At 36.6% G+C, this 26,246-nt stretch overlaps 1 protein-coding gene across 1 annotated transcript in view; it reads left to right on the top strand.

The window, feature by feature from the left end:
• CD19 (CD19 molecule) overlaps positions 1-26,246 on the top strand; it is a 114,044-nt gene that overhangs the window by 46,988 nt on the left and 40,810 nt on the right. Inside the window, exons 6-9 of the mRNA XM_053694402.1 lie at positions 1,982-2,043; positions 4,460-4,573; positions 9,353-9,397; positions 20,147-20,191. Of these exons, the coding sequence (XP_053550377.1) occupies positions 1,982-2,043; positions 4,460-4,573; positions 9,353-9,397; positions 20,147-20,191 (266 nt within the window). The remainder of the gene's footprint in view (positions 1-1,981; positions 2,044-4,459; positions 4,574-9,352; positions 9,398-20,146; positions 20,192-26,246) is intronic.

Here is a 26,246-nt window from a genome sequence, read left to right as displayed (position 1 = left end):
AAATTAGAAAATAGAAGTAAATTGTAAAGTTGTTTAAAATGGTATGTTCTGTCTGAATCATGAAAGACAAATTTTGTGTTTCATATCCCTTTAATGGCTGTGTGTTGAGTTATTTTGAGGGCACAGCAAATTTACACTGTTATACAGGCTGTACACTCACTACTTTACATTGTAGCAAAGTGTCATTTCTTCAGTGTTGTCACATGAAAAGATATAATAAAATATTTACAAAAATGTGAAGGGTTGTACTCACTTTTGTGAGATATATATATATGTCTAAATATACAGTATAGCCCTTTCCATTCAAAAACCTTGTAATTTACCATATACCTTTTAACCCTTATAAAATTGTATTCATATTTATATGAATAATTTTCATCAGATAGTGTATATGAGTGTAACAGTTTATTTTAATGTGTTTGGTGCACATTTTTTTTAACACTTAGCCATTACGAGAGGTCTTCAGTTGCGCTAACCAGACGAGAGCAAAAAATGTTTGTTCTTGAGCAAACGTGTTAAATTTCAAGTTGCAATAAACGCACACAAGTTAGCACGGTCACAATATTGCTTATCACGTCTTGCACAAACAATAACGCACCACTTGTAATCTAGCCCACTGTTGGTTAATGTTTAAGGCATAATAAAGTGAGGGTGGGGGGTATTGCATAAACCTAAGCACTAACACTTTTTACTGCCACTGAACCACTGAATTTTTTGTTTCTGGGAAACATTTCTGCAGATGAATCACACCTTCACGCAAACTGCAATCAGGTGACATTAAAACAATGTTACATAAAGCTGTTCAAATTTAAATTGAACCTAATACAACTTCCAACCAGCAACACTCTCCTGCTGCACGTTGACGCTAACATTATTATGGTTGGAGAAAATCTTCTGTAGATGCCAATGTGTGAAGGTATATGCACACTGCACCAAGTGGCACAAAAAAAAAGTTAAAGGACAGTCTACTTGAAATTTTTTATTGGTATCCCCCATTATTTCAATAAAGGAATACCAAGAGAGCAAAGTAAATTTGATGATAAAAGTAAATTAGGAAAGTTGTTTTCAAATTGGATGCCCTATCTGAATCTATGAAATCATGACTAGACTTGTCCTTTAAGTAAAGCTGTTAAAGGGACACTAAACCAAAAAAAAATGTCCATGGTTCAGATAGAGCATGCAGTTTTAAGCAACTTTTCTAATTTACTCCTATTATCAATTTTCTCTTCGTTCTCTCCTATCTTTATTTAAAAAGCAGCGAATGTGATGCATAGGAGATGGCCCATTTTGGTTGAGAAACCTGGGTTATGCTTGCTTATTGGTGGGTAAATGTAAGCCTCCAATAAGCAGGCGCTATCCATGGTTGCTGAATTCTAAAATGGACTGGCTGCTAAGATTTACATTCCTGCCTTTTAAAATAAAGATAGCAAGAGAACGAAGAAAAATTTATAATAGGAGTAAATTAGAAAGTTGCTTAAAATTTCATGCTCTACTTTTGAATCATGAAAGAAATGTTTTGGGGTTCAGTGTCCCTTTAACATTTAAATTGAAACTAATGCAGCAAAAACTGTTTTTTTACTTTCTTCTAATGCTCATTTGCGGATATGAAGAAACTCCCACAGCTCAATTGGGGGACAAGGAAGTGTATCTGCAAGACTGACAAGAGAACATATACTTACAGTAGATTTTTTGCTATTTTCAGATAACAAAATACATTGAATATATTTTGAATTTACATCTTAGATTAAATAAAGAAAAAAATATTGAAAAATAAATAGCTAATTATTCATTTAATGATAATTAATAAAAACATTATACAGGCTTTTTAGTGAAAATAATTGCCGAGTTGCATTTACTGAAAATATTTATGGAAGCACAAGATAATTAAAATAAGGCAAATAGGTCGGATTTAGACTGTGCACACATTGATACAGTAGTCAAGATTATTGTGTGATCATATCATTCCTTTTTAATACCCCAGGTTCTTCAGGGTCAATACAGCACGGAATCTGTACACAAACTCCTTACTCAGCCAGATACAAGGTGGAGTTTTTGCATCCTCCTATTGTGTATGTATTTAAAGGGACATTAAACACTGAGATAGTTATATAAAATGATAAATCGTATACATAATAAAAAAACTCTGCAATATACTTTCATTATTTATTTTGTCCTCTTTTCCTGCAATTCCATTCTGAAATTGTGAGCTTTTCAGTGCCCGTTAGAAATGGAAGTGCAGAATACTGTTATATTCTACACAGCCATTGGCTGCACACTCTAGAGACCTATTTATAACTGTCCCCCTAATTGGCCGCAGCAGAGAAGGTAACCTAAGTTACAACATGGCAGCTCCCATTGTTTTATAGGCACTAAAAACTTTACACTTATTTTGGCAATATTTAAAACCAGCTAATGAAACTTTAAAAAATATGTCACATTATATTCTCAGACTAATCTTTTATTTGAATGCATCATTCTACCTAGGAATTTATTTAGTGTTTAATGTCCCCTTTAAGAGAGAAATGTGTGTACTCAATTCTTGTGACGTTAACATGACAGTCATGCTGAGTATCCTACATAAAATTGCAAAAATGTTATCAACAATTAAAATATTGCAATCAACAATAGCAGCTTAAAGAATTGTCAGCACATGTTAAAGGAACAGTAAAAACCACTGAGATTGTACTTTAAAATGTTTAGCGATGTAGTGAAATTTGCAATAAACTTTTTCATTATGAATTATGTCTCCTTTTGCTGTAATTTCATTCTGAAAATTTTGGGCTTTCCAATTCTTGTTAAAAATGGAAATGCAGACTCCAGACTTAGCACTACAGTTATTGGTTGAACAATCTAATTACCTATTTATAGCTGTCTCTGATTGGCCACAGCAGAAAAGGTACAACATGGCTGCACCGGTTGCTCTAGGAACACTAAAACCTTACGTTCATTTTTCAGTATTTAAACAACGAATATTTTAAAAATGCATTTGCATATTATTTTCAGGCTAATCTTTGCTTTGATTGTGTCATTCTATGTAGCATGTATTAGCGTTAATGTCACTTTAAAATGATGAACATGAAAAAAACCCACACAAACAATTTATTTGATTCAATTAATTAAAATGTTTTTAAGGATAAGATTAGAGTTAGTTTCACTTATGGTAAATTCCTTGGCTGCAATTTTTTTGGGAAGGGTTTAACAAGAGATTTCTACCGTTACGTTATACTTTATGTGTGGAGTAGTTTTATTTTGTGACATTTCAATTACACTTACAATTTTTAAAAAAAATCTATAGTCACTAATTTGACTTAGTTTCTTTTTCGAAAAGATACTGATATTTTACTGTGATATTTTTATAGCATATTTTCATCCAGTCAATGTTCAATTTAAAGTAAAGCTTCTATTAAAGGGACATAAAACTTCATTTTTTTCCATTCATGATTCAGATGAAACAAATTTTCAATTTACTTCTAATATCAAATTTTCTTTATTTTCTTGTTATCCTTTGTTAAAAAGCAGGCATGTAAGCTGAACTATATGGCAACTGTTTTGCAACAATGTTTTACATTCGCAAGAGCACTAGATGACAGCACTATTTCCTGTCATGTAGTGCTTGAGAAATGTGTGCGCTACATACCTAGGTATCTCTTCAAAAAAGAATAACATGAGAACAAAGCAAATTTAATAATATGAGTACATTTTAATTTTTTATAAATTATAATTCTCTATCTGAATAATGAAAGATAAATGTGGGTTTCATTTAACTTTAACATTGACGGAAATCCTTTTTTTTAAAGTTACAGGGCAGTTTCCATGATTAAACTTTGACTGTAAACTACTCACAGCTTCCTTTTGAAGCAGATTTAAATACTTCCTCATGCCCATTTCACAACATTAACCTGACTGTATAAAATACTTGTTTAATACATTCCCACCTTTATCTGTTATCAACTCAGCCGCAATAGACATACAATACCTGTATATTTAAAAATATTTAGTAAACAGCACCTGTTCCAAAACACCAGTGGATTGTATATGGGGTGTTTTTAGATATTAAAAAGATAATAATATTTATTTTTTTATATGTTTGATAAATGTTATATATTTTTTTGTAACTATGGTTTAGAAAATATATTCTTTCTATATATAGTAGCTGTATACAGTTTATGAACATTAGTTTTTGTAAGGTTACTTATACCAGTTTTTAATGTTACAGTACCACTTATCAGTGCCTTTTTTAGATGTAAAAAGAAAAACAATTCCTTTAAGGTCCCTTTAATATTTGGACTACTGCAGAATACAAATATTTTAGATGACACCGAACCTTTCGATTGTCACTACATCATCTGTCCCTATAAATGTGTGAATACAAAGATGGTTTGTGTCAATGGGACCTGTAACATGGACATATTAATAATTAGGCAGTATCTGATTTTTTATTTTATTTTATTAATACTAGGTACTAATGTGAAACTAACAGAAATCACATACCAGAACTGCACAGAGGTTATTCAAAAGGAGGTTGATAATGACCACTACTCTGACAAAAGTTCCTTTATGGATGAATCTTTGGGTGAGTATTTCACAGTGATAACAAGCATTTTCAATAATATTTTTTTTATTTTAGGCCTAAATAGCTCCACTGAGAACTGGCTAAAAGTTCTGATGCCAGCAGAAAGTAAATTAGACTATTACAATATATAGTAATTAAAATGAGGCATCTCCAGTACTTAATATACTGCAAAAGTGTAGACTCAAATAAAGTTTTGCACTAGTCTATCTGTTGTTAAGAGAAGACGTGTGTCATCTTTGATATAGCAGAAGCGAAATGCGTTAGATGACGCAAATGGGGTCAGTGAAGCATGCTAAATTGTAAGTGTATTTTAAAACTTTTGTAAAATAAACAGATGTATTTTTAATGTTTTTTTGAGTCTCCTACTAACAACAGATTATTTGGGCTAGTGCAAAACTTTCTACACATTGCAGTATAAAAAGTACAGGAGATGTCTGATTTTTAATTAAAGCGTTAATCCACATTTCAGAAATTTGTTCTGATATAGCGTGAGACTGTTGGCTGTGGTGGACCAGGCTGAAGTGGTATACCTGTCTATCATTACGTTATGTCTACAACTTAAAGGGATATGAAACCCACATTTTTTTCTTTCATGATTCAGATAGAGCATGCGATTTTAAGCAACTGTCTAATTTACTCCTATACACCAATCAGCAAGCACTACCCAGGTGCTGAACCAAAAATGGGCCGGCTCCTAACCTTAAATTCCTGCTTTTTAAATAAAGATACCAAGAGAACAAAGAAAAATTGATAATAGGAGAAAATTAGAAAGTTGCTTAAAATTGCCTGCTCTGTCTGAATCATGATATGGGCTTCATATTCTTTTTAATAACTATAACAGTCAAGGTTTTGTAATATTACATTACATAGCAAAGACACCACCCAGACTTTAGTACATTGAAAAAATTAAATAAACACATTGGGCAACAAACAATGCTTTGAAGCCATTGCAGGACAGGTTCGCTCATGCGAACACAGTGTTAGGTGAAGCTGTCACATATATTGATGCATCAATTTCCATGTTACCATATCACTGTGTATTATATTATTTTGCCCTGATAATATAACACACATTTGTGAGGAATATTATTATTCTGCCTTATAATATACATTGCACCATTTCTTTTGCTTGTGTGACAGCTGTAACTCTGATAGTCAGAACAGAAGAGGAAGTGAAGTCCGAGCACTGAGTCATGTTTGTCTCTGATATGCATCAAAAAATCCACAAAAAAATCATAATCCAAAAATAAAACTTGGGGGTGTGCAGACATAAAGTGCATCCTTACAAACACAAGTGAAATATTGTATTTAAATAGTTTTAATAACAAAACATAGACAAAACCTTGGTTACCAGATGTCCAGTATTTAAAGGGACATTGTACTGTACATTTTACTCCACTTTAATGTGTTGCCAATTATGTTTTAGATTACAAGTGGAGCGCAATTGATAGCAAGGGGGGATCAATCAATATTGCTGGACCACGATAGGATTAGTGTGCAAATTGGTATTACAAGTAGTGATGGGCAAATGTGTTTATATTCAAATTCGAATGTTAGAACGAATGTTATTGTAGAAAATTCGATTTACATAATAGAATGTTGAATTCAAATATAACATTTATACAACACAGTTGTAGACTAGAAATTCTATTTCGAATTTGAATGTCACAATTGAATTTGAATGCCACATTCAAATTCGAATATTACATTTATAAAACACAGTATTAGACTAGAAATACTATTTCGAATTTGAATGTTACATTCAAATTCGAATATAGCATGTGAATTTGAATATTACATTTATTAAACACAGTTGTAGACTAGACATACTATTTCGAATTTGAATGTGACATTGGAATTCGAATGTGACATTTGAATTTGAATATTACATTTAAAAAACACAGTATTAGACTAGAAATACTATTTCAAATTCAAATGTGACATTCAAATTTGAATGTAGCATATTACATTTATTAAACACAGTTGTAGACTAGAAATACTATTTCGAATTTGAATGTCACATTCGAATTCGAATATTACATTTCGAAATTGAATGAAAACATAGCTAAGCATTCTATTATTCGAACAAATATTCTTGAATTTTATTGAAAAATTCGAAAACGAAAATTCGAAAATAGAATGTTAGAATGTTATATAAACATTTGAAATTCGATTTGAACGAACGAATGTATCAAAATTCGTTTTAAATTTCTAATTTTTAGAAACATTCGCCCATCCCTAATTACAAGTCCATGCTAAAGAGGAATTACCAGAGAATGTTTAGATCATCCAACATCCCTTAAGCACGCTTGAGCGCAATACATTACAGCACAAAAAAAAATTAGAGTGACTTGAAACCTGAAGTGTTAGGGCTCTAATAAAAGTTTAACAAAACACATGGAAAACATATTAAAATAAAGTATTACACCCACACACATATATATATAGTGTATATATATATATATATATATATATATATACACAGTATATACAGTATATATATATATATATATATATATATATATATATATATATATATATATATAATATATATATATATATATATACGGTTAATATATATAGCAACCAATAACGAAATGCACTCTCAGGGTTTTTCAAAAAGTGTAGGTCAAACTGTATTTGACGTTTCGGGGAAGGTTACATCCCCTTCCTCCCTTTTTTGTTTATGTATATATTTAAAAATATATACACTTTTGAGCCCTTGCCAATCAAATACCTTAAAGTAAAAGTCAATCCTAGCGTTTTTGAAATGCTAGGATTGACCATTGGAACAAATAAAGTAAAACATGTGTGCTCAAGTTCTTCTTGTATCTGAACTCACAATGCAGAGCGTCTTCCTTATAAGAGCAATACACCTATTAAAGAATCACATACAACAGACTGACTGAATGGATAATAATAAGTGTGTCCAAAATTTCACTTGGGAAAAGTAAGAGTAACTCCATGAGATTCAAGCTAGATATTGATCATCCAATCTACACAAGAGATAGTCACCAAAGGACAGAAAACAACGCAGACACCTTCAAAATGTTTGCTTGAGAAAGATCAACTTTACAGTTCATGGAATCCTTAAAGGAAATAAATACAGAGAGAAGCAATATGCCAGGAGAATTTTCTTGAAGTAAATCATTCTGATCCTGCCTAACAAGGTAAGACCAGACCCAATATTCCAGGCAATTCTTCTCTGAACAAGAGAAATGGCAACCTGAGACGGCTGTTTTGGCTTCCTTTGGGCCTCATCAGTTAGTGGCAGCCATATCCCTCTAGGCACATTGGGCAAGGAGTCTACGTCTGGTTTCCCCCATCATCCTTAGGGAGAATTACCCATAGGCTATAATACAAATACATACAGAAAGAGAAGCAATCTGCCAGGAATGAACAACAGCTCAGTGGCTTGTTCTATGGCCTGGTTGTCATTGGTAAATGAAGTGTCATCCTCAAATGGAAAAGTGGTTCTATTTATTCTTCCTAAATAAGAACTGAAATAAACAGAAAAACAAGTTGTATATTTTTATAAAAGTGTTATCAATATAGTAATGAGATTATGTACTTTTTCTGTTTGCTGCAAAGTCAAGAGAATGAACTTTCTGTTTCCTTTTGAGATGTAGCCTGTAAAGTTAGCCAGGATTTCTCTTACATTCATAGTGAGACATCCATATAATATGAATATTTACCCCTAGGAAGAAGAAACATGGTTATTATGCTTGTCAATTCTTGAGAATGCTGGGATTAGTATCATTCTAACTGATGGGGAAACACACAGTTTTACTCTTGAGAACATGTACCTGCTATTAATATTTTTATGGGAAAATATGGAAACGTTTACTAACACATTAGCTTCTCATAAAGTAAATTAATTGTAAGATAGTTGAAGATAATGCTTACAACAATTCTCTAACTGGCTCTATAAGTATTTAGATCTGTTATGTAGTGTTAACAAATCGGACAGTATTGGAGACCTGGGTCATATGTAGGCAAGGGTAAATGTTTCTGCGTATTCATTAAAATTCTTCATTCATTCAGATATTTATTAATTCATTGTTATGAAAAGTGAATCTTAAATATCTGGCATTCATTTTATATTTCTTTTTTTCAATTAAATGGTACAAGTTGATTTCATCAAATATACTGTATATTTAATATCACATTTAACTCAAAAATTAAAATGTTTGAGATAATAAAAAATTTGATTGATGAAGTCTCGTAGACTGTGATGTAAGTCTATGATATTCAACAATTAAAAGTCTCTTTTGGTACTTTTAATGCATTTTTTTTCTTTTTTTAATCTGAATGACACATTCAATAAACGATTGTTACATCTAATATAGCAAAGTGTAACTTTAATATGTAAAATAATGTTACATTTATTATATAGAAACATCTGAGTGGTAGCACAGATTCAAGCCGAGCAAAAACGTATTCCAAGGGGCCGATTTATTATGCTGCAAATGCAGCAGTTTCCGCACGTGCCTTCAGGCTCGCCTGAAACATAAATTAAGAATCAGCGGTTTTAAGACCGCTGCTCCTTAACTCGTCCACCACCTCTGAGCAATCATCCCGATTGGATACGATTGGGATGATTGATACCCCCTGTGCATGGGGCGACATTGCACAAGCATTTAACTAGAAATGCTTGTGCAATGATAAATGCCGACAGCGTATGCTTAATCGGCCCCCAAGTCTTTTTGGCATCATACCTGGGTGGCTTTCAAATTAAATTATATCCCATATACAGTCAATATTGTATTTGTATTACAGGTGAAGCTTCATATCTGGAACCAGATAAGGATAAATTGTCTCAAGGTAAGGAGAGAGATTGCAATGCGTGTAGTTATCCCTCTAGAATGGATGTTGGTCAAGCTAAACATTCCCTGGATATTCAGTTTTACTGTGGAACAGATTGTGTGCTAATCCTAGCAAGGTTCCGCAATATTGAATATACAGTATATAAATGTGTGTGTATATATATATATATATGTATGTGTATGTATATATATATATGTATGTGTGTGTATATGTGTTTGTGTGTATAGGTATTATTGTTATTGTATTTGTATGTACAAATAAAGAATTACTACACTACTAGTCCATCATGCAGATTCTAGCACTCCCCAGACTATTCCTCAAGAAATAAAATATTACTTATTAACTTGTAATATGAATAAAAGAATTAAAGCACTATTGATGTAACTGAGAGGAGCAGCTGCCATTAGGATTTCTCAAAAGTTTAAAGGATATCCATGGCTAGAAGGCCAGCAACAATAGAATAGATAGTTGTTTATAATAATGGTCCTTTGCTTTTGGTCTGCTACCCAAAAAAACTGTATTTCTTTCCAATGGCATGGAGAGTCCACGAATCCATTCCAATTACTAGTGGGAATTCAACTTCTGGCCAGCAGGAGGAGGCAAAGAACACCATAGCAAAGATGTTAAGTGTCGCTCCCATTACCCATAATCTTCAGTCATTCTTTGCCTTGTACATCTGGGAGGATGTGCGAAGATGGTGTCTGAAGAAAATCACATTTTTAATCCTTTAATGGGTATTTTCCCTGCAAGCAAGGAATGGGGCAATGCTGTGTCCATGTAATCCTCTTTAGTAAGAGTAATGGTGGCTATTAGCGGCTGGAGGTCGGTAAGGTAGTCCTTACTTTAACTCCAACGTTCATGCTAACCCCTATAATAGAAAACCATGGTTGGTTACACTGTTTTTTTATGTATCTTCAGGTCCCTGTCAGCAGTCAGATGAGGCTAACAGACCTGTAGCTGCTGTGACTGCTCCGCAGCAGAAGACCCTGGAGGGTAAGTCCTTTCTTATATTTTCAAAGGGATATGAAGTATCAGAGGAAGGACTGGGATTATCAGGGACCTACTGGGACCTGCTACCCTCAGGAAAAGTTTGTATTTAACATGTATATCCTCTGGTATAGGATATCTTATGGCTGAGCAGCTACCTGGTCTAACCAGTGAAAATGGATGCCATTTTTTCCAACCTTATGACGGGTCTTATGTTCTGTGTAAGGACCCAGGCTTATGCTATGGGGATTATTCCCTATCGCTCCTATCCCGGCCATACCCGTTATTTTAGTGGCTAGAGCTTCTCAAGGGGACTCAGTCTTGGAGGGGTCAGATCCCTCATGTACTTTTAATGAGCAATTGTACAGATTCTACTTGAAACCCTGTAACAGTTTTCTGCGCGTTTCAATGGTGCAGGTTATGGCCTTATAGTTATCGAGCCATTATTCCTGTGAGTCTTTCCCTTTCCTTAGAGGTAGGGATCGCGCCGCGGTAGTCAGACCGCTTCAATTAAATGTGGGTACATGATGAGCTTGTGTGAGACAAGCCATATATATGAGACATATTGGCAGAGTATTTATGGGACAGTTAATCTGTCTCTGTTGGCGCCCTGCTTCCCTTAAGGGGATAACTCTGATGCTGCTGACGGGCTGTTCTAGTTAGACAGTGGGGATTGTGCAGCAAAATACTTAAAGGGACAGTCTAGTCAAAATAAAACGTTCATTATTCAGATAGGAAATGTCATTTTAATCAACTTTCCAATTTACTTTTATCATCAAATTTACTTTTTTCTCTTAGTATTCTTAGTTGAAACTAAACCTAGGCAGACTCATATGCTAATTTCTAAACCCTTGAGGGCTGCCTCTTATCACATGCTTTTTAAATTCCTTTTTAACACAAAGAGACTGAAAGTACACGTGGGCCATATAGATAACACTGTGTACAGGCACAGGGAGTTATTTAAGATTTAGCCCAACACAATGCTAACTGCAAGACAATAAATAATAAACAGTCATGTGATCAGGGAGCTGGAAGAAGGTTCTTAGATAGAAGGTAATCACAGATGTAAAAAGTGTATTGGTTGTGCAAAACTGGGGAATGGGTAATAAAGGAATTATCTATCTTTTAAAACGATAACAATTCTATTGTAGACTGTCCCTTTAAGAATAAATCTTTATTTTACTAGCGAGGGGCTGATCTCTAAGTCCCTTAGACTTAAGGCGCCTATCTGTTCTGCGGGAGTTATGGGTTAATCCCTTCCCGCGGCGAGACAGATTTTATGAAGCAATTTTTTTCTGTAATGGCGTCTCCTGCTAGGACACTGATTGATGCGCTACACTGAACATGGTCTCTACTTAAGGAGAGACAGGTGCCGTTAGCATTGTTTCGCTGTGAGTGTTTTAGGAGCTCTGTATAGCACATATGTATACCATGCAGGCTGCCACATCTCATTTTGCCTTTTTTAAGGCTATAATTGTTGTTTATTGGTTTCTTGCGTACTGCGAAGCCTTTTAGTACTTTGTGTAATTGAGTCAGAAGTCACTGGCTTTTGAGTTCAACAGCACAGGTGTTTTGTGTGTACTATAATATTTTCCAAAGGGTCACTCTCATATCATTGTATAGAGTGTATTTAAAATAGGATTTTCCTCCTGCTTCTGACTTGTCATGAGGTCTGGACCTAATGTATAATCGTATTTAAGGAATATAATCATTTCCAGTTTTTTTCCCTTCTTTTTAGAGACTAAAGTATATTCTGAATTTTTGAATATATTTCTCCCATTATCTGTATGTTTTAGGGAATATTACAATTGTCATGGTTCATCCGTATCCTATAAAGTTCAAGTATATATTAGATAGTGTTATAAGCATTCTCTGCTTATCTTATGTTAATTATCATTTTCTGGTGCCCTGCAGATAGGATACTACCCTCAGGTTTAGAGGTTAATCCTGGGGATGTTTTTAATAATTAATAGCATTTACCCATGGCATTTACCCCCATTTGGTGGTAGTCTTAATGAATATCATCGGTTTTTATTTTATCATGTATAAGGGTGCAATACCTTTTTTATCTCATTCTGAGGAGTTTTTCTTCCTGTATTGGTATTTTGTATATGCATACAATTTACTTACTTTATCTAAGTGATCTAGAGACACTGTCATGTTTTATTTATAAGGACTCAATAAAAATTCCTTTTATTATACCATGACATATATATAGTACAAAATAAGGTTTTCTGTGTTATACTGTTTTGTACAGGGAATCTGTATATTTATCTCTCTCATATTGAGATGATGTTTATTTAATGTTTGTGACATGTATGTTGTCGTATTTTATGTATAGTAACCTATCTTTCTCTTATTGAGGTGATATTTATTCATGTCTGTGACATTCATTGTTCCATAGGACTCATATTTGTCTGGAACATCATATTTTGTCTGTTTTATGTAAAGAGCCTAGTACCTTTTGGACTCTAGGATTATTATTTTCCTTTTTCCCTCATGAGGAAATTTTTTCTTATGCCTATGACCTCTTATGGTTCTAGGTCATATGTTTTTTCCTTAGTAATCTTGGGAATATTTTTGGAGTGGTAGTCTACAGATTAGACTAACTGCCTAGTAAGTGGCCAATGTAGCCAAGTGGTTATCTCTGTGGCTTTGCACCTCGAAGGTTGATGATTCAAATCCAGCTGCTGGTGCTGGATGTCAATTTTAAATCCTTTTACAGTTTGTTGTTCCTTGAATGTGTGGGTTCGTATTATTTTCTTTCTATTTTTTCTAGATAGGATCCTTTAATACTTTTTCATTTAAGAAGGTATTAGGCCTAGGACTGTTGCATTGCAAGTAGTCTTGGCATTTCAATCATTTTTCTTGATCCAAGAGTGAGATGTTTTAGATCTAAAATACCTCTATAAATTTCTAGGATCCATTCTTCTCATGGGAGACTATTAGTCCTTTCTCTCTTTAGTTCAGGAGGGTCAGTTCATGTCTACTTTCAACCTGAAGGATGCCTGTCTTCAGGTTCCTTTCCACAGGGAATATTTCCAATTCCTGCAGTTTGCCTCTTTGGACAAACACTTCCAATTTGTAGCCCTTCCCTTTGGCCAAGAAATTACAGTGGTTCTGTTCCTGGACGATATCTTGGTCCAGGTGCCAGTTTTTCCTTTAGCAAGATCACATACAGATTCTCTGTTGTTGATACTCTTCTCTCTTGGGTGGAAGGAGAATCTGGAAGAGAGTTCCTTGGTGTCAAATTCCAAGGTATGTCTTTTGGGGACGATCATAGACTTGATCTCATTGAAGATTTTCCTGACGGAAGTAAGGTAATCCAAATTTCTTGCTGTCTGTCTTTCTCTTCAGGTCCTATGTAAGTTCATCAGTGGCACTGTGTATGTAAGTAATTGGTCTCATAGTCGCTTCCATGGACATTACTCGGTCCTCTTTCAGAGGATAGTAAAAAACAAAAAAGACAAGAAACTATTTGTCTTGGTGGATCTCCCAGGACTATCTGTCCTAGGGTTCATGCTTCCTGAAACCATCTTGGGTTGTGACCTCGGATACCAGCCTTTCAGGCTGGGGAGCAGTTTTGGGTTCCTTAACAGCTCAGGGACTTTGGTCTCAGGAAGAGTCTGTCCTTCCTATAAATATCCTAGAATTGAGAGCCATCTACAATGCGCTAATAGCTTGGCATCAATTAGGTTTGTCCTGGTTTATCCGATTCTAAGGGACAACATCACTTTGGTGAAGTATTTTTCAGTGGGCGGAGTTTCACAATTGTCCCCTTTCTGCCATCCACTTCCTAGGGGTGGACAACTGGGAAGCATATTATCTGAGCAGGCAGACTTTTCATCCAGAATGGGTTCTCCATCTGGAAGTATTTTCAACGATAACTCTCAGGTGGGGAGTTCCGGAATTGGATCTGATGGCATCTAGTCTAAACACTAAGCTTCTGAAATACGGATCAAGATCAAGGGATTCACAAGCAGCTCTGGTCGATGTTCTGGTGGTACTATGGGACTTTGGTCTAATTTATCTGTTCCCTCAGTTTGCCCTTCTTTCTCGGGTGATAGCCTGTGTCAAACAGGAGCAGACTTCAGTGATGCTAATTGCTCCAGTGTGGCCTCGCAGAATTTGGTTTGTGGACCTGGTGAAGATGTTTTTTTCCCAGTTAAATTGCTTCTGAGAAAGGACCTTCTACTTCAGAGTCTCTTCCTACATCTAAATCTAGATTCTCTGAAGCTGACTGCTTGGAGATTGAAAGCCTAGTTTTGTCTAGGTGTAGTTTTTCAGAAAAAGTTAATTGATACTATGCTTCAAGTTCTTCTTGTATCTAAACTCACAAAGAAGAGTGTCTTTCTAATAAGAGCAATACACCCAATAAAGAATCACATATAATCGACTGACTGAATGGATAAGAATAAATGTGTCCAAAATGTCACTTGGGAAAAGTTAGAGTAACTCCATGAGATTCAAGCCAGATATTCATCATTCAAACTACACAAGAGCTAATCACCAAAGGACAGAAAGAAAAAAAATGCTAACTATTTCAAAATGTTCGCTTGAGAAAGATCAACTTTACAGTTCATGGAATCCTTAAAGAAAATACATATAGAAAGAGAAGCAATATGCCAGGAACGAAGAACAGCTAAGTGGCTTGTTCTTTGGCCCAGCCTGGACATAGCTTCTTTTAGCCCAATAGTGCTTTTCACAAAGAAGTACTTTCTGGAAGTATATTAGTCTGATCCTGTCTTACACGGTCAGTCCAGACCCAAAATTCCAGGTAATTCTTCTCTGAACAAGGGAAATGGTAACCCCAGACAATCATTTTGGCTTCCTTTGGGCCTCATCAGAGAATTGCAGCCATATACCTCTAGGCAAGGAGTCCACGTCTGGTTTCCCCCATCACCCTTAGGGAGAATTTCCCCATGGATCATAATACAAATACATACAGAAAGAGAAGCAATTTGCCTGGAACGAACAACAGCTCAGTGGCTTGTTCTATGGTCTAGTTGCCGTAAAGGAAGTGTCATCCTCAAATGGAAAAGTGGTTCTGTTTATTCTTCGTAAATAAGAACTAAAATAAACAGAAAAAAAGTTGTATATTTTTATGAAAGAGTTATCAATTGAAATGAGTTTATGTAGTTTTTTTTGTTTGCTACAAAGTCAAGAGAATGGACTTTCTGTTTCCGTTTAAGATGTAGCCTGTAAAGTTAACCAGGAATTCTAATAGTGAGACATCATTATAATATGAATATTTACCCCTAGAAAGAAGAAACATGCACCTAGATTACGAATTTTGCGTTAACAGGGGTGCGGTGCTAACGAGCAGTTTAAGCTCACCGCTCACTTGCAGACAGCACTGGTATTACAGGTTTTTAGAAACCGCAAAAAAGTGAGCGAAGAGCAAAATTTTGCTCCACATCTCACCTCAATACCAGAGCTGCTTACGTTAGCGGTGAGCTGGTAAAACATGCTCGTGCACGATTTCCCCATAGGAATCAATGGGGGAGAGCCGGCTGAAAAAAAAACCTAACACCTGCAAAAAAACAGCGTTCAGCTTCTAACGCAGCCCCATTGATTCCTATGGGGAAATACTTTTTATGTCTACACCTAACACCCTAACATGAACCCCGAGTCTAAACACCCCTAATCTTACACTTATTAACCCCTAATCTGCCGCCCCCGACATCGCTGACACCTAAATTATAATATTCACTCCTAATCTGCCCCTCCGGACACCGCCGCCATCTACATTATAGTTATGAACCCTTAATCTGCTGCCCCCAACATCGCCGAACCCTACAATATATTTATTAACCCCTAATCTGCCATCCCCCAATGTCGCCGCAACCTACCTACATTTATTAACCCCTAATCTGCCGCCCCCAACGTCGCCGCCACTATAATAAACATATTAACCCCTAAACCTAAGTCTAACCCTAACACCCCCTAACAAATAAAATTTAAATAAATCTAAATAAAATTACTACAATTACCTAAATAATTCCTATTTAAAACTAAATACTTACCTATAAAATAAACCCTAAGATAGCTACAATATAACTAATAGTTACATTGTATCTAGCTTAGGGTTTATTTTTATTTTACAGGCAACTTTGTATTTATTTTAACTAGGTAGAATAGTTATTAAATAGTTATTAACTATTTAATAACTACCTAGTTAAAATAAAGACAAATTTACCTGTAAAATAAAACCTAACCTAAGTTACACTAACACCTAACACTACACTATAATTAAATAAATTACCTAAACTAAATACAATTACAATTTTAAAAAATTATCTAAAGTACGGAAAAAAAACAACACTAAATTACAGAAAATAATAAAATAATTACAAGATTTTTAAACTAATTACACCTACTCTAATCCCCCTAACAAAATAAAAAAGCACCCAAAAATAATAAAAAAAAGCCCTACCCTACACTAAATTACAAATAGCCCTTAAAAGGGCCTTTTGCGGGCATTGCCCTAAAGTAATCAGCTCTTTTACCTGTAAAAAAAAAAAAGTACAAATACCCCCCAAACATTAAAACCCACCAACCACACAACCAACCCTACTATAAAACCCACCCAATCCCCCCTTAAGAAAACCTAACACTAACCCCTTGAAGATCACCCTACTGTGAGACATCTTCACCCAACCGGGCAGAAGAGGTCCTCCAGACGGGCAGAAGTCTTCATCCAGACGGCATCTTCTATCTTCATCCATCCGGCGCGGAGCGGGTCCATCTTCAAGACATCCGACGCGGAGCATCCTCTTCATCCGATGGCCGATGACTGAATGAAGGTTCCTTTAAGTGACGTCATCCAAGATGGCGTCCCTTCAATTCCAATTGGCTGATAGAATTCTATCAGCCAATCGGAATTAAGGTAGAAAAAATCCTATTGGCTGATGCAATCAGCCAATAGGATTGAGCTTGCATTCTATTGACTGATTGGAACAGCCAATAGAATGCAAGCTCAATCCTATTGGCTGATTGGATCAGCCAATAGGATTGAACTTCAATCTGATTGACTGATTGCATCAGCCAATAGGATTTTTTCTACCTTAATTCCAATTGGCTGATAGAATTCTATCAGCCAATCGGAATTGAAGGAACGCTATCTTGGATGACATCACTTAAAGGAACCTTCATTCAGTCGTTGGCCGTCGGATGAAGAGGATGCTTCACGTCGGATGTCTTGAAGATGGACCCGCTCCGTGCCAGATGGATGAAGATAGAAGATACCGTCTGGATGAAGACTTCTGCCCGTCTGGAGGACCTCTTCTGCCCGGCTTGGATGAAGACTTCTGCCTGTCTGGAGGACCACTTCTGCCCGGTTGGGTGAAGACGTCTCACGGTAGGGTGATCTTCAAGGGGTTAGTGTTAGGTTTTTTAAGGGGGGATTGGGTGGGTTTTAGAGTAGGGTTGGTTGTGTGGGTGGTGGGTTTTAATGTTGGGGGGGTATTTGTACTTTTTTTTTTAAAGGTAAAAGAGCTGATTATTTTGGGGCAATGCCCCACAAAAGGCCCTTTTAAGGGCTATTTGTAATTTAGTGTAGGGTAGGGCTTTTTTATTTTGGGGGGCTTTTTTATTTTGTTAGGGGGATTAGAGTAGGTGTAATTAGTTTAAAAATCTTGAAAATATTTTATTATTTTCTGTAATTTAGTGTTTTTTTCTTTTCGTACTTTAGATAATTTTTTTAAATTGTAATTAATTGTATTTAGTTTAGGTAATTAATTTAATTATAGTGTAGTGTTAGGTGTTAGTGTAACTTAGGTTAGGTTTTATTTTACAGGTAAATTTGTATTTATTTTAACTAGGTAGTTATTAAATAGTTAATAACTATTTAATAACTATTGTACCTAGTTAAAATAAATACAAAGTTGCCTGTAAAATAAAAATAAACCCTAAGCTAGATACAATGTAACTATTAGTTATATTGTAGCTAGCTTAGGGTTTATTTTATAGGTAAGTATTTAGTTTTAAATAGGAATAATTTAGTGAATTGTAATAATTTTATTTAGATTTATTGTAATTATATTTTAGTTAGGGGGGGTTAGGGTTAGACTTAGATTTAGGGGTTAATACATTTAATATAGTGGTGGCGACGTTGGGGGCGGCAGATTAGGGGTTAATAATTGTAGGTAGGTGTCGGCGATGTTAGGGCCGGCAGATTAGGGGTTATTAATATTTAAATAGTGTTTGCAATGTGGGAGTGCTGCGGTTTAGGGGTTAATATGTTTATTATAGTGACGGCGATGTCCGGTTCAGCAGATTAGGGGTTAAAAATTTTATTTTAGTATTTGCGATGAGGGGGGCCTCGGTTTAGGGGTTAATAGGTTGTTTATGGGTGTTAGTGTACTTTTTAGCACTTTAGTTAAGAGTTTTATGCTACGGCGTTGTAGTGTAAAACTCTTAACTACTGACTTTAAAATGCGGTACCAGGCTTGACAGGAGAGGGTCTACCGCTCACTTTTTGTCAGACTTGTAATACCGGCGCTATGCAAGTCCCTTTGAAAATATAGAATACGCAATTGACGTAAATGGATTTGCGGTATTTCCGAGTCTGGCCAAAAAAGTAAGCTGTACACCTGTACCTGCAAGACTCGTAATACCAGCGGGCATTAAAAAGCATCGTTGGTACCTCTCAACACTGCTTTTTAACCCTAACGCAAAACTCGCAATCTAGGTGTTGGTTATTCTGCTTGTCAATTCTTGGGAATGCTTGGATTAGTATCATTCTAACTGATGGGGAAACACAGTTTTACTCTTGAGAACATTTACCTGCTAGGAATATTTTTAGAGAAAAATATGGAAACACATTGGCTTCTCATATTGTAAATTAATTGTAAGATAGTTGAAGATAATGCTTACAACAATTCTCTAACTGGCTCTATAAGTATTTAGATCTGTTATGTAGCGTATTGGAGACCTGGGTCATATCTGTAGGCATGGGTAAATGTTTCTGCATAGTCATTAAAATTCTTCATTCATTCACTTATTTATTCATTCATTGTTATGAAAATTGAATCTTAAATATCTGGCATTTATTTTATATTTCTTTTTTTCAATTAAATGGTAAATAAAAGTTGATTTTATCAAATATACTGTAAATTTAATATCACATTTAACTCAAAAATTAAATTGTTTGCGATAATGAAAAATTTGATTGATGAAGTCTCAGACTGAGATTTAAGTCTATGATATTCATCAATTAAAAGTCTCTTTTGGTACTTTTAATGCATTTTTTTTATCTTTTTTAATCTGAATGACACATTCAATATACGATTGTTACATCTAATATAGCAAAGTGTAACTTTAATATGTAAAATAATGTTACATTTATTGTTTAGAAACATCTGAGTGGTAGCACAGATTCAAGTCGAGCAAAAACGTATTCCAAGGGGACGATTTATTATGCTGCGAATGCAGCAGTTTCTGCACGTGCCTTCAGGCTCGCCTGAAACATAAATTAAGAAGCAGCGCTCCTTAACAAGTCCGCCACCTCTGAGGCGGCGGACTGCAATCATCCCGATTGGATACGATCAGGATGATTGACACCCCCTGCTAGCGGCCGATTGGCCGCAAATGTGCAGGGGGCGGCATTGCACAAGCATTTCACTAGAAATGCTTGTGCAATGATAAATGCCGACAGCGTATGCTAAATCGGCCCCCAAGTCTCTTTGGCATCATACCTGGGTGGCTTTCAAATTAAATTATATCCCATATACAGTCAATATTGCATTTGTATTACAGGTGAAGCTTCATATCTGGAACCAGATAAGGATAAATTGTCTCAAGGTAAGGAGAGAGATTGCAATGCGTGTAGTTATCCCTCTAGAATGGATGTTGGTCAAGCTAAACATTCCCTGGATATTCAGTTTTACTGTGGAACAGATTGTGTGCTAATCCTAGCGAGGTTCAGCAATATTGAAAGTGTGTGTGTGTATAAATATACTGTGTATATATATATACAGTATATATATATATATATATATATATATATATATATATATATATATATATATGTGTGTGTGTGTTTGTGTATATATATATATATTTATGTGTGTGTGTATGTGTTTGTGTGTATAGGTATTATTGGTATTGTATTTGTATGTACAAATAAAGAATTACTACACTACTAGTCCATCATGCAGATTCTAGCACTCCCCAGACTATTGCTCAAGAAATTAAAATATTACTTATTAACTTGCAATATGAATAAAAGAGTTAAAGCACTGTTGATTTAAATGAAAGGAGCAGCTGCCATTAGGATTTCTCTAAAGTTTAAAGGATATCCATGGCCAGAAGGCCAGCAAGAATAGAATACATAGCTTTTTATAATATTGGTCCTTTGCTTTTACTCTGCTACCCAAAAAACTATTTCTTTCCAATGGCATGGAGAGTCCACAAATTCAGTCCAATTACTAGTGGGAATTCAACTCCTGGCCAGCAGGAGGAGGCAAAGAACACAATAGAAGAGCTGTTAAGTGTCACTCCCATTACCCATAATCCCCAGTCATTCTTTGCCTTGTACTTCTGGGAGGATGTGCGAAGATGGTGTCTGAGGAAAATCAAATTTTTAATCCTTTAATGGGTATTTTCCGTGCAAGCAAGGATTGGGGCAATGCTGTGTCCATGTAATCCTCTTTAGTAAGAGTAATGGTGGCTATTAGCGGCTGGAGGTCGGTAAGGTAGTCCTTACTTTAACTCCAACGTTCATGCTAACCCCTATAATAGAAAACCATGGTTGGTTACACTGTTTTTCTTGTATCTTCAGGTCCCTGTCAGCAGTCAGATGAGGCTAACAGACCTGTAGCTGCTGTGACTGCTCCACAGCAGAAGACCCTGGAGGGTAAGTCCTTTCTTATATTTTCAAAGGGATATGAACTATCAGAGGAAGGACTGTGATTATCAGGGACCTACAAGGACCTGCTACCATCAGGAAGGGTTTGTATTTAACATGTATATCCTTTGGTATAGGATATCTTATGGTTGAGCAGCTACGCGGTCTAACCAGTGAAAATGGATGCCGTTTTTTCCAGCCTTATGGCGGGTCTTATGTTCTTTGTAAGGACCCAGGCTTATGGTATAGGGATTAGGGATCGCCCCTATCCCGGCCAGGCCTGTTGTTTAGTGGCTAGAGCTAATCAAGGGGACTCAGTCGTGGAGGGGTCAGATCCCTCATGTACTTTTAATGCGCAATTGTAAAGAAGGGGTAGATTCTACTTGAAACCCTATAACAGTTTTTCACGTGTTTCAATGCCACAGATTATGGCCTCATAGTTATCAGGCCATTACTCCTGTGAGTCTTTCCCTTTCCTCAGAGGTAGGGACCGCGGTAGTCAGACCACTTCAATTAAATGTGGGTACATGATGAGCTTGTGTGAGACAAGCCATACCTGTGACACATATTGGCGGCGTATTTATGGGACAGTTAATCCGTCTCTATAAACGCTCTGCTTCCCTTAAGGAGTTAACTCTGATGCTGCTGATGGGCTGTTCTAGTTAGACAGTGGGGAATGTGCAGCAAAATACTTACAAATAAATCTTTATTTCTTTCCTAAGATATGGTGAGTCCACGGAATCATCAATTACTGTTGGGAATATCACTCCTGGCTAGCAGGAAGAGGCAAAGAGCACCACAGCAAAGCTGTTATATGTCACTTCCCTTCCCACAATCCCCAGTCATTCTCTTTGCCTTTGGTGCAAAGAGGAGGGGAAGTTTTGGTGTCTGAAGAAGATTTCACTTTATTATTTTAAAAGCCAGAGTAGGTTTGGTCTGACCTTTCCTCTCAAGATTGGGTCTAGCTGTACTCCACGTTAGTCTCTTCAGTAGGGCAGTGGTGGCTTTAAAGCAGTTAGGAACTTGTAAGGTGGGCCTTGCTGCATTTTCCTAACATATTTGGTGCCCATGATATAGAAAGCCAGAGAAGGTTTACGCTGTTTCTTTCTTTTTTCTACAGGTCTCTATGAGGAGCGGCATTCTCTCATACCTAGTAAGCTGTCCTCCTGCCGGACGGCCAGACTGCAGGTAAGTGCCTTTGTCTTCTGAGGATAGGAGACTCTGCACTTCATAAGATTCAGATGCAGCTTATATGGGGCAAATGTATCCTTGGTAAGAATATTGACAGGCAGGGAGCAGGCACTAAGTTGTGACTGGAGACAGGGGTTATGACTTTTTATGTTTTAATGTATAATCCTTTTTTCTCATTGTGGGTTCTGCTAGCAAGCTGTAGTTTTTTAGTAGCCTTTCTGTAGGTGGTCCACATAACTGCTTTATATGACTTATGCAGTCTGGATGCCTACTTTCCACACTTAAACGGTTGTGGAAATTTCTTTCATATTGTGTCTTATAGGCTGAGAATGTATTTACACAGAGACCGCCATACTTCTAAGACAGTTGGGCTGTATAGCGTCTGAATGCTACGATGTGTTAATTTGCTGTAACAACAGGGAATGATGCATGTAATGATGTTTGAAAAGACCAAATCTCCATGATCCTTGTGATCATTACTTTATTCTTTTGGCTGTCCGCCATTATTTTTAGGGCGGGAAGAGACACTATATGGTTAGAGATTGTAAGCGTGCCCTTGTATGTGATTCAATTTTTTTTTGGCGGTTTACGTGACCCATTTCTCCGCTTTGCTTTAGACTTGTGGTAGAAGTCAGTTAGCGGAGTGGAGTACAAAATGATATGTTATTAATTTCATTCTTGATCACTACACACGTAGATTGGTTGTGCTTCCAGGGCTGAGTTAGGCTGGGGAAAGTTTTTAAAAACAGAGATTTTTTAATATGAATTGTCCTACTTCAGTTAAGCTGAGATGTTTGAAAATGGTCTGGTTTTTCTAGCTTAGCACTAGTATCGTTCTCAGAAGCCCTATTTACATAGTTACATATGTACATATTTGTATGTTTTAATAAAAGTTTTTCTTTTCATTTACTTCTGCATCAAGAACATCTGTCTCTTGTTCTTTATGTTATTTGTTATAGTGCAAATGCTGCTTGCTTAGCTACTAATTTCTTATGCTGAGATAGGTTTTTGTCCTGAACCCAATGTCTCTCAGGTAGATGCTGTCTAGGCAATGCCACAGCTTTCTCCTTAATCGTCCCAAGCCTCAATGGCGTCACATGCGGTTCCCTGCAGTTCCTCTCTATCTCCTGGAGGAGTGTATTTGCCTACAGATTTTGCAGTTCAGGTATCCTCTGCGGTATCTGCGGCTTCATCTGTTCTTTTCCTTACCTACAGGGAAAACGCAAGAGGATATTTAAAATTCAGATAGTAAGGTTTCTGTTCCTCATTTTGCTACACAGGTCGCTCTCTCTTCTAAGTCTGGTGAGGAGGATTCACCTGTAGATTCTGAGGGTAAAATCTCAGATTCGGACAGTATAATTCCTTCATCTGATGCTGAAGTGGTCTCCTTCAGATGTATGCTTGCACACCTCGTGTACTGTTAAAGGAGGTTTTGGCTACTTGGAAGACATCCCCTGTCGTTGTCAACCTTTGAAAGTTTTGTGAACTTTATCATTTCTATGATGTTCCTTCCTATGAGGAGGTGTTTTCTAGACGTTCCTTGGATGTTTTTACAGGAAAAGGAGAAGCTAGGGATACCTTTCTTCCTGTTTCCCGTCCTTTAAAGGATTTTCCTGTCGCTGACTCCGTTAAAATGCATGGTGCCTTAAGTAGAAGGGAGCTTTTCTACTATGGCTCAGAGAACTTTGATCCCTATGGAGGATAGCTGCTCCTTTACCGATCCATGGATAAGAAGCTGGAGGTTTAATTGTTCATTTAGAGCAATGCCTTGTCTTATTAGACTTGCTGCACTAGCCAGTCGGGCTTGTGGCTGAAATTTTGGAAATCAGCTGAGAAGCTTACCTGTGGCTTACTGGTTCAGCCTGGGCTTTCTAGTTCTGCAGTTGCAAGTTCTTATTTTATGTTTCCTCCTAATCCAAACTTCTAGCATTTCTTTTCAAGGATGAGACCTTGTTGGGACTTGGTCTGGCAGAATTATCCTCTGACTTTACAGGAGAAATACCACCCGTCAAGAGAGTAGACTAAAGGAAAGTTTTCCTTTTCCTATTTCTGCAGGGTCAGTAATGTCTTTAGGAAGCCAACCAAACTTAGTCCATTCTAAGATTCCTCCAGGGGTAGATTTCTCCTTCTCGAGTATCTGCAATCCAAGTATGATGAGAAGCATTCCTTGAACTGGGTTCAGGACCTTTTCTGGGAGTGACAGTCCTAGTCCCAGTCTGGGAACGGGATCTAGGTATTTACCTCAAGTTTCTCAGGTTCTGCCCTTCAAAGTAGTTTTCATTCTCCTTTGCTGCAAGTGGGCCTGTTCATAACGAACATAGACCTGAAGGATGTGTATTTATTGTTCCCATGTTTTGGATCTTCTCAAGTCTCTGAGTTTCGTCTTCTTAGAAAGACTTTTAGGTCTTGGGGTATTGAAAGGGTGCTTTCTGGACAATATATGGTTCAGGTGTCATCCTTCCTTCCAGCAAACTCTCTTTTGGGAGATCTTGTCCAATTTACTTTCCCATGGATGGGAAATGAATCTGGAGCAGAGTTCTCGTGTTCCATCCACAAGGGTGATTTTTTTTGGAGGACCTTAATAGATTCTCTATCTAGGAGAAGATTCTATCAGCTAATCAATGATTTATTCCTTTTCCTCTCTGTGCTGTCTACAGTCCGGCCAACAGCAAGCTCTAATGGTCCGGTTGATAGCTTAACCATCTTGCAACCAGAGGGTTGAGATTTTGAATCTAGGGTTAGGATTCTTAGGATTTTGCCCTTTCTACAGGAAGGTCTGGAGTTTTGTCAGTCAGTTCTCTAAAGGGTCAGATTTCTGCATTATCTTTCTTGCTGCAAAAGCGTCTGGCGGACGTGCCAGATGGGCAATTTTTTTGTCAGGCCTTGGTCAGAATCAGGCCTGTGTTTAAGTCTGTTGCTCCTCCTGGAGCCTTAACTTTTGTTCTTAAAGTTTTGCAGCAAGCTCCGTTTGAGCCAATTGCATTCCTTAGATATTAAGTTGTTATCTTGGAAGGTTTTCTTTCTTATTGCTATCTCTTCTGCGTGGAGAGTGTTTGAACTCATCTTTGCAGTGTGATTCACCTTATCTTATCTTTCATGCCGATAAGGCGGTTCTTCGTACTAAGTTAGGTTCCTTTCTAAAGTGGTTTTGGACAGAAATTTTAATCAGGAAAAATTGCTGTTCCTTCTCTTTGTCGTAGTTCTTCTTTTCTGAAGAACATTTGTTGCACAACTTGGTGGTTGTGCATGCTTTAAAATGTTATTTACAGGTGACTAAGGATTTTCACCAGTCTTCTGCCCTATTAGTTTGTTTCTCTGGGAAACGTAAGGGTCAGAAAGCTTCAGCTACTTCTCTTTCTCTCTGGTTGAGAAGAATAATTGGCTTTGCTTATGAGACTGCTGGGCAGCAGTCTCCTGAGAGAATTACAGCTCATTCCACTAGGGCTGTCTCTTCTTCTTGAGTTTTCAAAAATGAAGCTTCTGTGGAATGGATTTGCAAGGCTGCAACTTGGTCTTCTCTGCATACCCTGTCCAAATTTTACAAATTGGATTCTTTTGCCTTGGCTGAGGTTCTTTTGGGAGAAAGGTTCTTCAAGCAGTGGTGCCTTCTGTTTTTTTTTACCTGTCTTGTCCCTCCCTAATCATCAGTGTCCTCTAGCTTGGGTGTTGGTTCCCAACAGTAATTGATGATTCCGTTGACTCACAGTATCTTAGGAAAGAAAACAAAATTTATGCTTACCTGATAAATTTATTTATTTCCGGATATGGTGAGTCCACGGCCCGCCCTAGGACACTGATTGATGCGCTGCACTGGTCTCT

The sequence above is a fragment of the Bombina bombina genome, chromosome 11 (assembly GCF_027579735.1).
Source record: "Bombina bombina isolate aBomBom1 chromosome 11, aBomBom1.pri, whole genome shotgun sequence".
In the NCBI taxonomy this organism is placed as follows: Eukaryota; Metazoa; Chordata; class Amphibia; order Anura; family Bombinatoridae; genus Bombina; species Bombina bombina.
The sequence above is the reverse complement of the archived record's forward strand: the minus strand, read 5'-3'. Positions and strand labels throughout refer to the sequence as shown.